Genomic DNA, 14,205 nt, shown 5'->3' with positions numbered 1-14,205 from the left:
GGTCAGAGAAGACACTATAGAACTCATGCTACTAGAGTTAGCCCTGAAGGATCAGTTAGGGATGGTGAAGAAAAATAAAAGCAGAAAAGTGCAAGACATAAAGTCGTGAGATGTAGGGTCAGTAGAAAGGGAAGAGACTAGTTGCAGTGGCTTTGTCTACTGATTAAATGATGAAACTTGCAGGGTTCTACATGTCACTGCTGCTCCATTTACTGGTTTCTAATGTGACACAGACTTTGATATGAAAAAATTATGAAAATTCTGAATTTCTCACAACCACCATCTTTTGGGCAAAGTCTATTTGCATTCATCTGCCTCTCCTGAGAGTCCGTGCCGATTTCCTCGGCAAACGAAGAGAGATAACATCTGCACTTACAATTTTGCCTTGATTCCACGGTCCAGTCCCACACTTCAACTTTCAAGTTAAATAAAGGGAGTGAGTTTGGAGTACCCGGGACCCAGAATGAAAATGGAGGGGGACATCTTAGTAGGCCTCCTGCTGTCATCTGAGGGAGCCAGGACCTAAAGCCAGAGGTCTTACCGCTTGCTGGGCTTGTTTCACTCATTTTCCCTCTGTTTGGTGGTGGAGACTAGTGGTGACATCCCTAACAGCTACAGGGCTGAGCGCTGGTCTCCAGGTCTGCAGGAGGGAGGGCCAGGCTGGCCAGGGGACCCCTAAGTGAGGTCACCGCTGCAGAAGGGGAGGGGAGCAGTCTGAGCATCGGAGCCTGCTCTAAAGAAAGTGGACAGCAACAGTCCTGAGCCTGTGGCTGGGCAGGGAGAGGGGGCCTGGGCAGAACCCCTGATGCAACATTCAAGAGAAAGTGATGAAGGGAGGGTTTTTTTGGGGGGTTCCCCTCTCCAGCCTGAAGACCCCTTCACGAGGTACCAATGCCCTCGAGTCCAAGTGGAAATGCCCGGAACTGAAGTCATTCTATTACGACCACTGGCAATTCTGAGTCAGAAAAGTGGCCCAGCCAAGTGGGATTTTTGAAATCTTTCAATGAATGGTTGCATTTTGGAGCAAAAGCAGGGACAAGGTCACAAAATACTTTGGTTGACTTGTTTTTTTGTGAAGTGTATCTGAATGATCTTACACAATTGCAATCACTCTCTGCTGATAAAAGAAGATCTCTATCTTGTTTTGTACCCTGGGTTACAGTGTGTTCTTTCAGGCTGTCCTTCATACTTCGGTTAAACATTCCTGAAGCTGAGAATAAACTAACAGTGGGAATGAATGAGATAAAACAGTGTTAGTTCTCATTTCCACGAGAAAAGATCAATCCTTTTGTTATGCATGCTCTGAAAAAAGAAAAAAAAAGCATCCTCCTAATTATATGAACTGCAAACATGCGCTCAAACAGAAGGGTAAAAAAAGTGGCTGTGTAGTTCTTCCAAACATTGCGGAGCACAAAATATTCATCGCAAGCAAGGAAACCCATCCTACCTGCATTATATGCATAAGGAGTATTATACATGTCAGTGTCATCATCTAGAAAATGAAACATAAATATTATGGTAGTACAGTTTCAGTCACCATGGCATAACAAGACAGCAGAACTTCAGAGAAACAACAGAAGTTTGTTAGAAAAGCAACGTATTTTTCCTAGTTCATAATATCACTTTTCAGTTTCAAATATTGCTTTTTGCTGGGCTCCCCTGACCACCCTTTCTTGTCTGTAACATATTGGCATTGCCGGCCTCTCCATAGTGTACAAAGTCGGTCCCTTGTCCTCACTTCCCAAGGCCACCATCTCCTCTGGATCACGGATTTCCGTTAAGTGCTTCAGAGATTGCTTGTCAGCTGCTCTGAGTAGTGTTGGGGCTCAGAAAACAATACCCCAAATGAAGGCTTCAGAACCAAAAGTGTTTTTGTCCTTCTGCTGCCCTCCTGCCTCTCTTGCCTCATTCTCCCCCGAGGCGAGCCACATACACTAGAATCCTTCTTCCCCAAGGTGGGGTATAGAAACCAGCACCCCTTTTCTCCAAAGCCCCCCATAAAACCTAAAAGTATTACTCTAACCATCCTCCACCTTTCTGTTTAAAAACTGGCCATAAAGAAATTCTCTGACCCACCCTGTTTGACTGTAGGCCATAAGGCCCTCATTCCAGAGAGGGTCCCGCCCCCCACCCAGAAGGAAGGATGCTGCTCAGAGAGGCCAAGAAGAATCTGGACAGACAGGCCTTGCTGGGTTTCCCCACTCAGTCTGTTAGCATTAGATTGCACCCTTTTCTTCCAATCACATTGCTACATGGCTGTCCCTGCTTTGTTGAACCTGAGCATAAAAATGGACAATTTCCCCTGTATCTTTAGGTCCTCATTTGAAGTCCCCATGTCATGTAAAACTTTGATCAAATAAATTTTATATGCCTTTTCTCCTGTTACTCTGCTTCGTGTCAAAGATTTTTAGTGAACCCGTCAGAGGGCAAAGGGAAGCTTTCCCTTGGCCCCCATGGCAGGCTCAGGAGACCTGCCTAGACTCTCACTCTTGACGAAGAGCAGACGGGGTGGACAGAGGAACAAGGCGTCTGTTTACACAGACAACACTCCGGTTTAGACCGTGGATAGGAAGGTTGGACGGAGGAGGGCAGAGCACAGGCAGGCTTCCCCGGGGTATCTCTTGCTGGCAGCCCAGGGGAGGGGCGAAGGCAGACGGATCTGTGATTTGAGCGGGAAGAGGAGAACAGGAGGAACGCCAAAAAGAAAGCAGCATGGAGTGTGCTGGGGTCTGACATTTTGTATGAACAAGACCTATACAAAAGAGGAATATACATCCTGCAACCCACAAGGACCTGATCAGAAAGCAGAACAACATACATACCCGGCTTGTGCACCATGTGAATCTGCTTAAACATCGTCTTGTACCAGTCCTTGGGTCGGTCCACTGTCTATAATAAACAGAGTGTTCAGTGGTCACAAAACTGGTTTCAAATCCGTGTTGCTCCTCAATGTTTTCATTTCTACAGTTTATCTTCTTAATAGCAGATTTCTATTCTATGTTAAAATTTTCTGACTCTTTCCTATTACTTGATGACAATTTCAGCGATTTATTCAGGTATGTATGCAAGTTTATAAATATGTTACCTCATGTTAGAGTTAAGCTGAATTGGAACATTCGATGCTATGGTTTTATTTTTTCATATACTACCTAGTGTCCAGCACTAGGTAGGTGACACTTACACAAATATATTTATATAAAATTCACTGAATAAAAGTTATTGTTGTAATAGTTTTCTTAACTCCTTTTGGTGATAATTGTTATCCTTAAACACTTTTTATTGAGTATTCTATCAAGACATTATTTTTAGAATTGACTAGGGAATATTTTTGACCCAAACTGTATTCTGATCAGCCTAGAGAAATAAATTTGGTGTTTACTAGTCTAAGTTACTAAAATACCAAATGTAGTAGACAATCCAGAGTCCTGGAGCAAATCCAAAACTGTATGGTTTCACTAAATTTTTAACATGATAACAGAGTGTATACATACTTGCCTTGCTAAACTGTAAGGCTAAAAGACATGATAGAAAAAGTAGGCTGCAGTGGAAAGATGAAGTTGATATTAAATCTTGAACCAAGATTCAAATCTTGGTTTCTTTAATTACTGTTTGACACTTTCTAGCAATATGAATTTGAGAAAGTTATATAACCTTTTTGAGCCTCAATTTTCTCCTCTTTAAAATAACAAAATTTTATAATATCTAAGTCATAGGATTGCTATGGTAATTAAATGAGACAATGTATACAAAAAGGCCTAGAACCATGCCTAGAATATAATAAATGCTCAATAAATAGTAACAGTAGGGAACCTCAAATATTTGTAGAATGAAATAATGTATGAATCTAGCTTATTGGATGGAACTGTACCTTACTGTATACCTCTGAAAGTAGACATACATAACTTTATAATCATAATTAAAGGTTTTGCTTGGCAAGATCTTTACCCCAACTCTTTCAGGGCTACTTGGATGACAAACTTGACCATTCTGTGTACAGTAACTAAATATACCAGATTTTCCAGGATAGTTCTCTTGATTTAAAAAATTCTGTTAGGACTGCTACAAAAATATACTTGTTACACTGAGTTTTGATTTGGATTTTATATCCTGATTTTTTTTCCAGAAATATGGTCATTGCGTTTTTTTATCTTGACATGGAGGGCTCTGTACTATAAATTTATTTTGATCTCTAAGAATACAAGATTCTGTCAATCACCCCAAATATAGATTAACATTAAGGGCTATTTGACTTTGTTGCAAATCACTTCTTTATTCTAGGCTCTTTCTACAATGGAAATATTGAGGGGATTATTGATTGAGTATATAATCACATGGTGAGGGCTGGTGGGAGGGGGTGCAGGGATGAGGTAGGAGCCTAACTGTTATTTGCTGGTTGAAAGTAGCTGAACATGTATCTTTAAGGGATGTTTATTTTTTACAAAAGACTGATTTTTATCATTAACCTTCATTTCTTTTATAGTAGTAAAGCAGCAGAAATTAAGACATAACTGTGAGTAAAACTGTTTTCTAACCATACCTGGACACAACCAATGGCAACAAGGAAGCCTAGTAAGTACGTTCCATCACTGTATATGGCAATGCGTCTTGACAGACAGGATTGTTTTCTTCACTTGCTGGAGGGCCTATATCAGGTAGGATTTCACAGTTATGCCATCTGCTAGCTTTATATGGTGCGTACAGAGGTGCCAGGAAGTGCCCAGTGGGTTGGCAAAGGAGAATATGAAACTAGTAAGACGGGAATGCTAAAACTCTATGTCCCTTTCTAAAAGAAGCACTCTAAGCATTTAAAATCCCTTTTATAAATGCCATCGTGGAGACTGTTATATTGCTTCTTAATACCAAGATTCAGAAAATAGAAGTCTACTCAAATTTGAGGAATGTGTCCTTCAAAATCATTTTGCATGGAAAATAACTACCAGTAATTCCCTATGCAGTTGTTTTGTATAACTTTGAGTGAATAGACCTGAATTTTTACATTCCCACAGTTTACAAAACATCAGAGCTCTACATGGATTTAACATGCAGAGATTTCCAAAAAGAAAAGAAGATATATTTTCGACATAACCGGTATACAGTGATTCTGTTCTATTTTCGCTCTTTTTTAGCTTTGAAAATGCTCCAATGAGTGCTTTATTTGAAGTAAAATCTTGTATTTCACTTAAATAGCTGGCCTTAATTACACAATCTCATGGGATCTGAACCCTAGTGATTTTTGTTGTTGTTTTTAAGAATGGCAGCGAAAGGCTAACACAGACATCCCAGGTTACAGGAGGGAGGGCAGTCTCCAGAGCTGCTTCTCTGCATCACAGTAACTCCAGAGTACTGGTTGCTGGCTCTTGGCTTTCTAGAGTTTCTGGATTGCTTTATGAAAATTCTGGGTGTATGTTGGTTGTTTAAAATAATTCTATAGCATGGCACACTGAGACAGCACTGCCTTGGGCATACACACTGAGCAGAAAGCTAACGAGAAACAATTAGAGTCTGATAGTCATTGCTTTCTACACAGATAAGAAGAAAAACAACTTTGGAGATTGTTGGCCTGCTGTGGCTCAGAGATGGCCTGACTCAACATTTATAAACACAGCTATACTTGGGGATGTGCTCTGTAGGCTGTAAAATAGTAAATGTGAAGAAGAAAGGAGTCTTCACAGACCTCTACCTTCTTTGTAAAGTTTTAAAGGTCCTAAGTAAGAGGATAAGTTATACATGAAAATATGGTTCCTTATAAGGAACTTCTGAGTTGCTTATAATATTTTTTCCTATTTTATAGAAAGAAAACTAGCATTCAATGTTTCGTGTGTTTGTTTATGCATACCTAAGCATGCTTTTTTGATCTGGCAAGAGATAATATAAAAATGTTAATTAACAATCTCCAACATCTTAGTTTTTCCTTTTAAAAACTAACAAAGCAAGGCTTTGCCAGTTAAGAAAATTATGTCTTATAGGTTAAAAAATGGACCAGGTTTGCAAGTCCTTTTTATCACTTATATCATTTATTGTCTTAAAAATATGCACAGAGATCTCAGATAAAGTCCATTGAGACAGAATCTATAACTACTTAGAACCAGAGATCTCTTAATTTGTGTATATACTATGCCTGAGGGATCAATTAGACAAAATCAATGACACCATACCTGTCAGACACTGTATCCCTACATTATGAGGATAAAATTTCCAGTTGAACCATTTTGAGTCAGAAATCTTAAAAGGGAAACAGACAACAAAACACCATCTCCAGAAACATGTAATCGTCAAAAAATGAAGAACATTAGTCACAATCCCTGAACTGTTTTGGTCACTTAAATATGACAATCGTCTGTTCCAAGACAAATTGTTAGGACTTCAAAATTCGTCACATTCAACATTACCACAGTCTAACAAGTCTAAAACCCCAGCCACTGAGGTACAGATTTACTTTTTGGCTTCCAGTTTGTAACACAGATGCTTAGAATAAGCCTTTTCTAACTCTTTTCTCTGTATATAAAACACATCATTCCCATATGATAAATGCAAGTTCAGGTAGAGAAGAAAGCCCCCGCACTTCGTCATTAGTGCTCTGTGACTATTTCCAATCTTACCCTGCTTTTTTTCTGATATCTTTCCCATTCTTTTCCTCCATCCATGATTATCTCGGCCCCCCAGGTCTGCATTCCAGGGAAGCAGCTCCTAGCAACACCCCAGCCCTTTCTCTGGGCATTGCGGGCCAAGTGTATGCAGCTGGAGCTCTCCCCTCACCTCCCCCAGTTCACCTGCAGAGGTGTCGTCGCTCTCATCCTGCTCTCCCGGCTTCCTTCTCCCGGCCAGAGCAAACCTTCTCTTCAAGTGGGCTTGACCAGCAAGCAGCTGCCTGCCAGGCTCGCAGGAGCTGCCTCTGCTGCTGCAGCGCTTTGCCAGAAGGGGCTGCCCTGACACACTCAGCAATGCTTTGGCAGAGTTTGGAAACAAACAAAAAAAATCCAAACACTTTCACTTATCGTCCCAGGAGAGCGCTCTCTCGGCAGGCACAGCTGAAGAGGGACATGAAAATGTGTATTTTTCTCCAGACAGCTTTTCCCTTCCATGACATTAACTCCCTTCACTCCAATCACCTCACCTCCCAACTCCCAATTCACAGCTCCCAATCTCCTGGTGTTAACACACATCCATTTCAAGAAACAAATAAATCACTGGTTTATTTGCAATGCACGTGGGAATTCGATGCAGCCAAAGAATTCCCATTTTCCTGTTCCTTCTCTTTTCTATTGCCCTAACCCTCCTTGGTAAAAGGTAAAATAAAACCAAGCATAGTTTTATCATTTAGCAAAATCACAGTTTTCATGATCTTTCATTCAAATGGAAAAACAGATTGTGTAATTCTCTTCAATCGGCAGTTTTCTCTCTCTGCCACACACAGCATAACATTCATGGGCGCTCAGATGGCACACAGGGCAATCCTCATTACATAAGACCCTAGGAATGCACAAAGCCGTGGACAATCCGCCCTTTGTGGAGCCTGTGCACAGCCCCGGACAGACGCACACGCTGGCATTTCCTACCGTTCTAATTGCTGTGGGGATTCCGGATTCATCCACCGGCCCGATGCCCGGGTAATGCGGGGCTTTGATGACTGTCACCCTCTTCTCTTCCTCTGAGGATCTGTACAGTGGGCCCGTGGTGCCGTCCAGAGACTGCGCATGCTGCGGATACGTCTCCGTGGAATCTGTGCAGGAAATGTGGCAAAGTAGAATGCAATTTGATGCATACAGAATCATAAACCGACGGTGCCTCTCCTTGTATGTTTATGCCAACTGTAACATCCAGTCCATAGTCCCATCACTCTCTCTTTGAACTCCTCTACCTTCCATGTGAGCCCCTCGCTGTGTTGGGGGTCCTGTGCAGGTGTGGAGGGCACAGATCTATGGCAACAAGGGCCGCCCCACCTTATGGAGAAGGATGAGGCGGAAGGATGACCTGTGTTAAACTGAGTAGCAGCCGCTGTGCTAAGTCAGCACTTCACTCGCATGACCTCATCTTACCCTTCCAGTCATCTTGGGGGGCTGGAGAGTGGGTTCAGGGAGCAAGGATCAGTTTTATAAATGAGGGGGCAGGAGCTGAGCCAAGGTTAGTATTAATAATTTCCCTCAGGCCATAATTTCCATGAATATTATTCTAGTGATATTGCTAACTACTATTATTTATAAGTACTGAAATGTATTTTTAGACAAAAGATAGGGCTGTGGAGTTAGTGACAGTGATTTCATTAAAATGAAGCAAAAACAAGTCACTTTAAAAAATCTTCACATCCATAACACAAAGAAATGTTAAATGCCTAAGGTGATGGGTACCCCAGTTACCCTGATTTGATTAATTCACATTGTATGCATGTATCAAAACATCACATGTACCCTATAAACACATACAATTATTATGTATCCATAATAATAAAAAATTTAAAGAACATCTTCACATCCAAACATATACTGTACTTGGATGTGAAGGCTTATGAATAAATAAATGCTTTTAAGCCATTAGTATTAATTAATTGTTATTCAAATAGCCATGATGGTCCTAATATCTTTGGTTTTACTTTAAAATAACAAAAACCATGACTTTTTACCCTTTGAGGATAAAAACTTCCCTAAGGATATAAATTAGAGGAGGCTTATAAGTTTCTAACTTCATGTCACTTTTATTTATTTATTTATTTATTTTTAGAGTCAGGGTCTCACTCTGTCACCCAGGCTGGAGTGCAGTGGCGCAATCATAGCTCACTACAGTCTCAAACTCCTGGGCTCAAGTGATCCTCCTATCTTGGCCTCCCAAAATGCTAGGATTATAAGTGTGAGCCACTGTGCCTGGCCCATGTAATTTTTATTAACTTTTAGCATACTTAAAGAAGCAACAAGTGCATATACACACTATATATTCTATTTACTCTTAGTTCATAGTTATTTTCAAAAATCGACATTATTACTGCTCACCTGGTATGATTAATAATATGACCTCCTATTTTTCTGCAATTAATTTCAAAATTTTGGTGACCAAGAATGACACTTTGTATGTACTCTTTATGCCATAGTCTCTCAGGACTGCCACTCAGAAAATTCTTTTATGTGTACATGGAAAAGTCTATATGTTTCAGAATGGGATTCATTGGTATCATCTCTGTGTGTGTATGATATATCTTATAAATATGTTTTTCATGACAAATTTGTATAAAACAACATAAGTAAGCTCTTTAAGAAATTTAACTCATCATTATAAGGATAAAGTTAAGATGTCTCTAAGGTAAAATCCATTGTAACATTTGTAACTGCTATTACTATTATTATGGCTACTTTCAATTTAGTTTGGATCAGAAAGGCATTGTCAATACATGTTTGATGAAGATTGGATAAGGCGAGGAACACAACTGCTTTATGTGCCATTAAATGTAAAGGTAATATATTTCCCAGGCTATTCCAAATTAAGACACAATGTGGTATTTGACTCAAATTGACTTTCTGTTTAATTCCCAAAAGAATTTGAGTAGGCATCCGTGCTGCTAGCATTTTTATCAGCAACAAATGTTTTATGAACACCTAGCACGTGCAAAGTCCTAGGCTAAGCAAGCACTATCAACTCTGTCATCATATCTGGGTCATAAGATTCTATGAACCTATAGCTTATGCAGTAGGAGGCAGCCCTTTATTTTATTATTCTCCTATATGATCCACTAATTCTCATCTTTGCAATATTTTGTCCTCAAGTACATAAAAGTGCATTTAGGGCAAGGTAGAATTGTATATTCTCCTCGGGACATATCACAGCCCTGGCCAATTGGAATTTGGTCAATGTTTACATAGGGAATTTCTTTCCATGTAGAGTTTATATGCAAAATCTACTCATTGATATGCTCTAAAATGAAAGTCTGTCTGTATTTGAGTCTTCATATTTTTTGTGCAGTAAGGTGGGGGTAGGAGATGGGGAAAAACCTGTGTTCACTAAGACAGGCAAGGAGACAGAGTAGACTTTGATAACAATTATTCAGGAAAATGCTATGGCTAGAATAATTTATAGAGTTTGATGTTATATGTGTGATAATGCATAGTTCCATTTAAAAAAAATCTGGGTATAGTGTTCTTCCATTATTATACTACACCATGGGCTGATTGTTAAAGGGCAAAATTTTGGTACCAGGAAGTCCTACTTTCTTATACTCTAAAAAGACACGGTTAGAAGATTCACAGATGATCCCCAGGAGTAGCGTTAGAGAAAGCACAGATATATCTAGACTTTTCTTTAATAGTCCCACAGCTACATGTAAAGTCTGATAGTTATAGAGGTTTTGTCCACAGAAGCTGAGTTCTACAGTGCACATGCTAGATGCTGACATAAAATGTTCCTTGATAAAGGAATAGCATCATGCTCTTTCAACATGCGCATCAGTGCTGGGGAAGGGGGCTGTGCTGCCTGCTGTCAATGAGGAAACAGGAGTTCAAGTCCTGGGCTCTAGTTTCTTTCCCTCTGTTGTTCATTTGTGGCCAGAGGACTCGGCCTCCCCTGTTCTGGGAGGTGTGGGGTGGCCCTCCCGTCCTCAGAATGCCCCTCTGCTTCCTGCTGTCCTGGAAGCTTTCTAGAGACTCAACATCATCGAAACTTTTTCAGCCTGAATTCCTATGATGGTTCAATTTGGTACGCTTTTTGATATTTTGGGCTTTGAAAACTACATTTTTGAAAACTTAAGAAATATTTATTAACTTATTTTCTAAGCTATAATATTTTTCACCAGGTAAGAAGATTTCTATCATTATATAGCAGAACTTCTCTCCCAGGAGGTCGTTAAGAATTCATAAGCCCCCTGAAATCACATGCTTAAATTTTGTTATGAATGTTTCTATGTTCATTTGTTTTCTGGCGGAGAGAGAGCTCTGTCTTTCACCAAATTCTTAATACCCAAAGGGTTAAGAATGATCGTTCTGTAAAATAATGGAATCATCATTTCAGGGAACTCTTAAGTTTCTCTTGTGTGGCTTCTATGACCACATCCCTGACTGAAGGCCTTCTAGCCTCAGTTTGAGTGGTGGTTTCCTACTTTGTGAGCTTTAACACTTCTTGAGACAGCCTGTCTCTCTGTTACATTGTTTTAACTGTTAAACAATTCTTCCTTATATATACACCAAAAGAATATTCCACCATGAAAGCTCTTCCACAGAGGAACAAGCCGTCTCAGTGGAAAAGCACTATGTTCGTTTACTCTTTTATTGAGCAAGCTAACTGGCCACCTTCTTTTTCTTTCTACCCCCACCTCAAACATCCAATAGCCTATTCCAGGCTCTGATAGAGCTGGAGCATTGTTGTGGAATAGCTGGGAGCCTACTGGGTGAATCTTCTGCCCCAATCCCTCCCATCAAACAGTGCTCAGCGCTCCCGCCTCACTCCGATGCCTTCTATGCTTCTCGCGTGCTTTGTACTTGCCATATTGAACTCGCCATGAGTCATGGCGATCAGGCTACTTACCCAGGGATCTGCCATGCTGCATGATAATGCTCGAGTTGAGTGAGGCTGGGAGAGAGTATGCTGAGGGGGAAAACGGCCTTTGGTAGTAACTCATGGGACTCACGGCACCTCCGGAGTTTCCATTCACTGTTATCTGGCTCTGAGGAGAGTGCACAGGCATCCCGTTAAAGCACACAGTGCCCTGTAAACATCATTCCTTTGGGTGATAATAAAAGACTCCCAATCACTTGACAGTAATCAGCTGCCAAGTTTTTATTTATTTTCAAAACTGATGTCAGAGGGCAGGGTACATTCTCTCAGTCTTCTCTCTCTTCCTCTATTTCTGAAAATCACTCTCTTATCTATGCGAGGGCCCAGGAGGGGGTTAGGGGGAAAGGAAGCAGCTGACCAGGGGGCATGCTGCGCTGCCATCAGAGGTGCCACACGGTAGCAGTTGGAGTCAGTGCCAAGTAAACATGGAGTGCAACTCTCCTCCTCCAACATGCCTCAAGTAGCCGGAACATGTCACACTGCTCTGCATGCAGGATTTGAAATGATGCTCTCGGGTACGAGGAGAGGGCTTGGTTCTTAGACCTACTCAGGGATCTCTTCTAGTGAATGGATGTTTCCAGAGCAAGGTGACTAACACAAGGAGTACAGTGGTTTGGATATACAGATCATGAAGCAGGCTATTCTAGAAGGATCAAATACCTGGTAAATCACCAGAAACAATTGTTCAATCACTGACGTCTCCCTACTTCAACCACATTCAGGACTTTATGGGCCTTTGTTTGGTTTCTTAATAACGTATGGCTTTGATTGTTTTATATTTGAGTATTTTATATCCCCAGTGGTATCTCAGCCTTCTTGGAGATGGTTATATACATGTTTCTTTTATATTTTCTGTAACATGCAACCTAGCGCTAATGACATAGCAGATGTCCAATAGACACCTATTCTGATTGAGAGGAATCAGCTTAGTTCAGAGGTTGAGCTCAGGGCTGTGAGCATGACTATCCACAGCACAGCACTGAGCACCATGCAAATGAGGCAAAACGTTAGTAAGATCATTTAGTTAAGATTACCGTATAGCTTAATACATACAAACACACGTGCACATATACAAAGAATCATAATTTGTGAACTCTTCCTACTTATTTTAAACCAAACACTTTTTACACAAGTTTGAAACATAGATGAGAAAGTAATTCCTTATTTCTGATTTCACTTTAAAGCAGATATGTTTTCAAATGACCTGGAATAAACCTAATTTAATTACTTTATAGTCATACCATATATGTCCTAAAATCAATAAACAGTTCATTACAAGGATTGGGCTTATTGATTAAGTATTTCTCTAAGCTGTTGGAAAAGTCACTCTCATATCATAACCTACCATATCTTGGAGATCTTCTACCTGAAGAGAAATCGACATTCAACAAACCTGAGGCGCAGGCCTGCCCGAATCTTCAGAGTTTTTATGTACGTCTGGTGAATGATTTGAGAATATCTTTGGCTCCCTGCCCAAATCAAGTTTGGTGGATCTTTGTAATTACCATCTTAATACTATTGTTATAATGCATTATAATTAATGTTAAAAGCAGGAGAATCCTTATTAAAAGCCATCAGATATCTATGTTACTAAACTTAGAAAACTTGCTCTGAATCCTATTTTGATGGTTTCTATAATATTAATTGGGGATAAAAGAAAAAACTTCTGAAAGTAGATTTACTCTTTTATCATATTAAACCAATCAGGATTTTTTACCAACAATACCATTAGAGTTTTAGAAGATACTTCATTGTTATAGTGAATTAATTATTGGGAAAAACATCTCATGGAGAACCTATGTACAATTTTAAATTGATAATTGAAATTAATCTCGGTCACAGGTGGCTCTGATTGTGCCCACAAGATGATATGTATAACTCTTAGGCCACTGAAGAGTCTTAAAAACAGAAAATTGAGCAGGTTAGTGCCTAAATTGAGGTACTCTCACTGCTTTGTCTTTTTTGGCTAAAGATCCTGATAACACTCCTTAAAATTTTTTACAAAGTTAAGAACCAGTTGAAGCACAGTAGTATATGGCAGCCCCACTCCTATGGAGCTCCCAACCCAGTGGCTGGTCCCCTGCGGCCAGGGAGGGGCTGTTGGTGGTGAGCCCTGGGACATGCCGCTCCTTCTCCAGCCAGTCTCTGCATGGAACGGTTCAGGGCACAGTGTCATAGCCAGCTGTTGAACGAATATTAAATCCCATCCCCCAAAACATACCTTTTGTTTTCTGTAATTGCAGTGTCTTAATAAACACATGGTTTATTATAACATTTCTCTGTACATGAAATTTGCAGATATATGAGCTTGATAGAACACAGTTTTTATGTGGCAGAAAATTTTGTCTATGACAGTTGCTTATTTGGAACTTCATTATAATATCAATTTTAGAAAAAAATTCCTATTTTTTGCCTGAAGATATGTGCCTTTCAAATGGAAGCCATTATCTATACATTATATGCAATTGGGAATCTGTGCCCTAAAATTTGGAAGCATTTTTGCAATTGATAAACCATTCATTAGGAACTGTTTATCATACAGACACATTTAAATGATATAATATGTATGCAACATATTTATATGTTGCTATAAATGGAAGATGAATTATTTATATATAAAATAAAAAATGTATTCATACATTTCTATACTTGGAATGGCTTGGGAAAACTACCTCC

The 14,205-nt window shown here is 40.0% G+C and overlaps 1 protein-coding gene across 15 annotated transcripts in view; it reads right to left on the bottom strand.

The window, feature by feature from the left end:
• The window catches only part of SORBS2 (sorbin and SH3 domain containing 2), a 194,106-nt gene that overhangs the window by 56,582 nt on the left and 123,319 nt on the right, over positions 1-14,205 (bottom strand). For 12 of the 15 annotated variants that reach the window (XM_045552364.1, XM_045552363.1, XM_045552368.1 and 9 more), the window contains 4 exons: positions 11,500-11,638; positions 7,557-7,720; positions 2,823-2,889; positions 1,448-1,492 (listed from right to left, as the gene is read on the bottom strand). In XM_045552364.1, coding sequence (XP_045408320.1) covers positions 1,448-1,492; positions 2,823-2,889; positions 7,557-7,720; positions 11,500-11,638 — 415 coding nt within the window. Of the gene's footprint in view, positions 1-1,447; positions 1,493-2,822; positions 2,890-6,770; positions 7,127-7,556; positions 7,721-11,499; positions 11,639-14,205 lie in introns of those variants that run through there. The other 3 variants (XM_045552373.1, XM_045552374.1, XM_045552365.1) reach the window with 1 other exon arrangement.

Source organism: Lemur catta, chromosome 5, assembly GCF_020740605.2.
Source record: "Lemur catta isolate mLemCat1 chromosome 5, mLemCat1.pri, whole genome shotgun sequence".
NCBI lineage: Eukaryota > Metazoa > Chordata > Mammalia > Primates > Lemuridae > Lemur > Lemur catta.
Note: the sequence above shows the minus strand (reverse complement) of the source record. Positions and strands in the feature narration are given on the sequence as shown.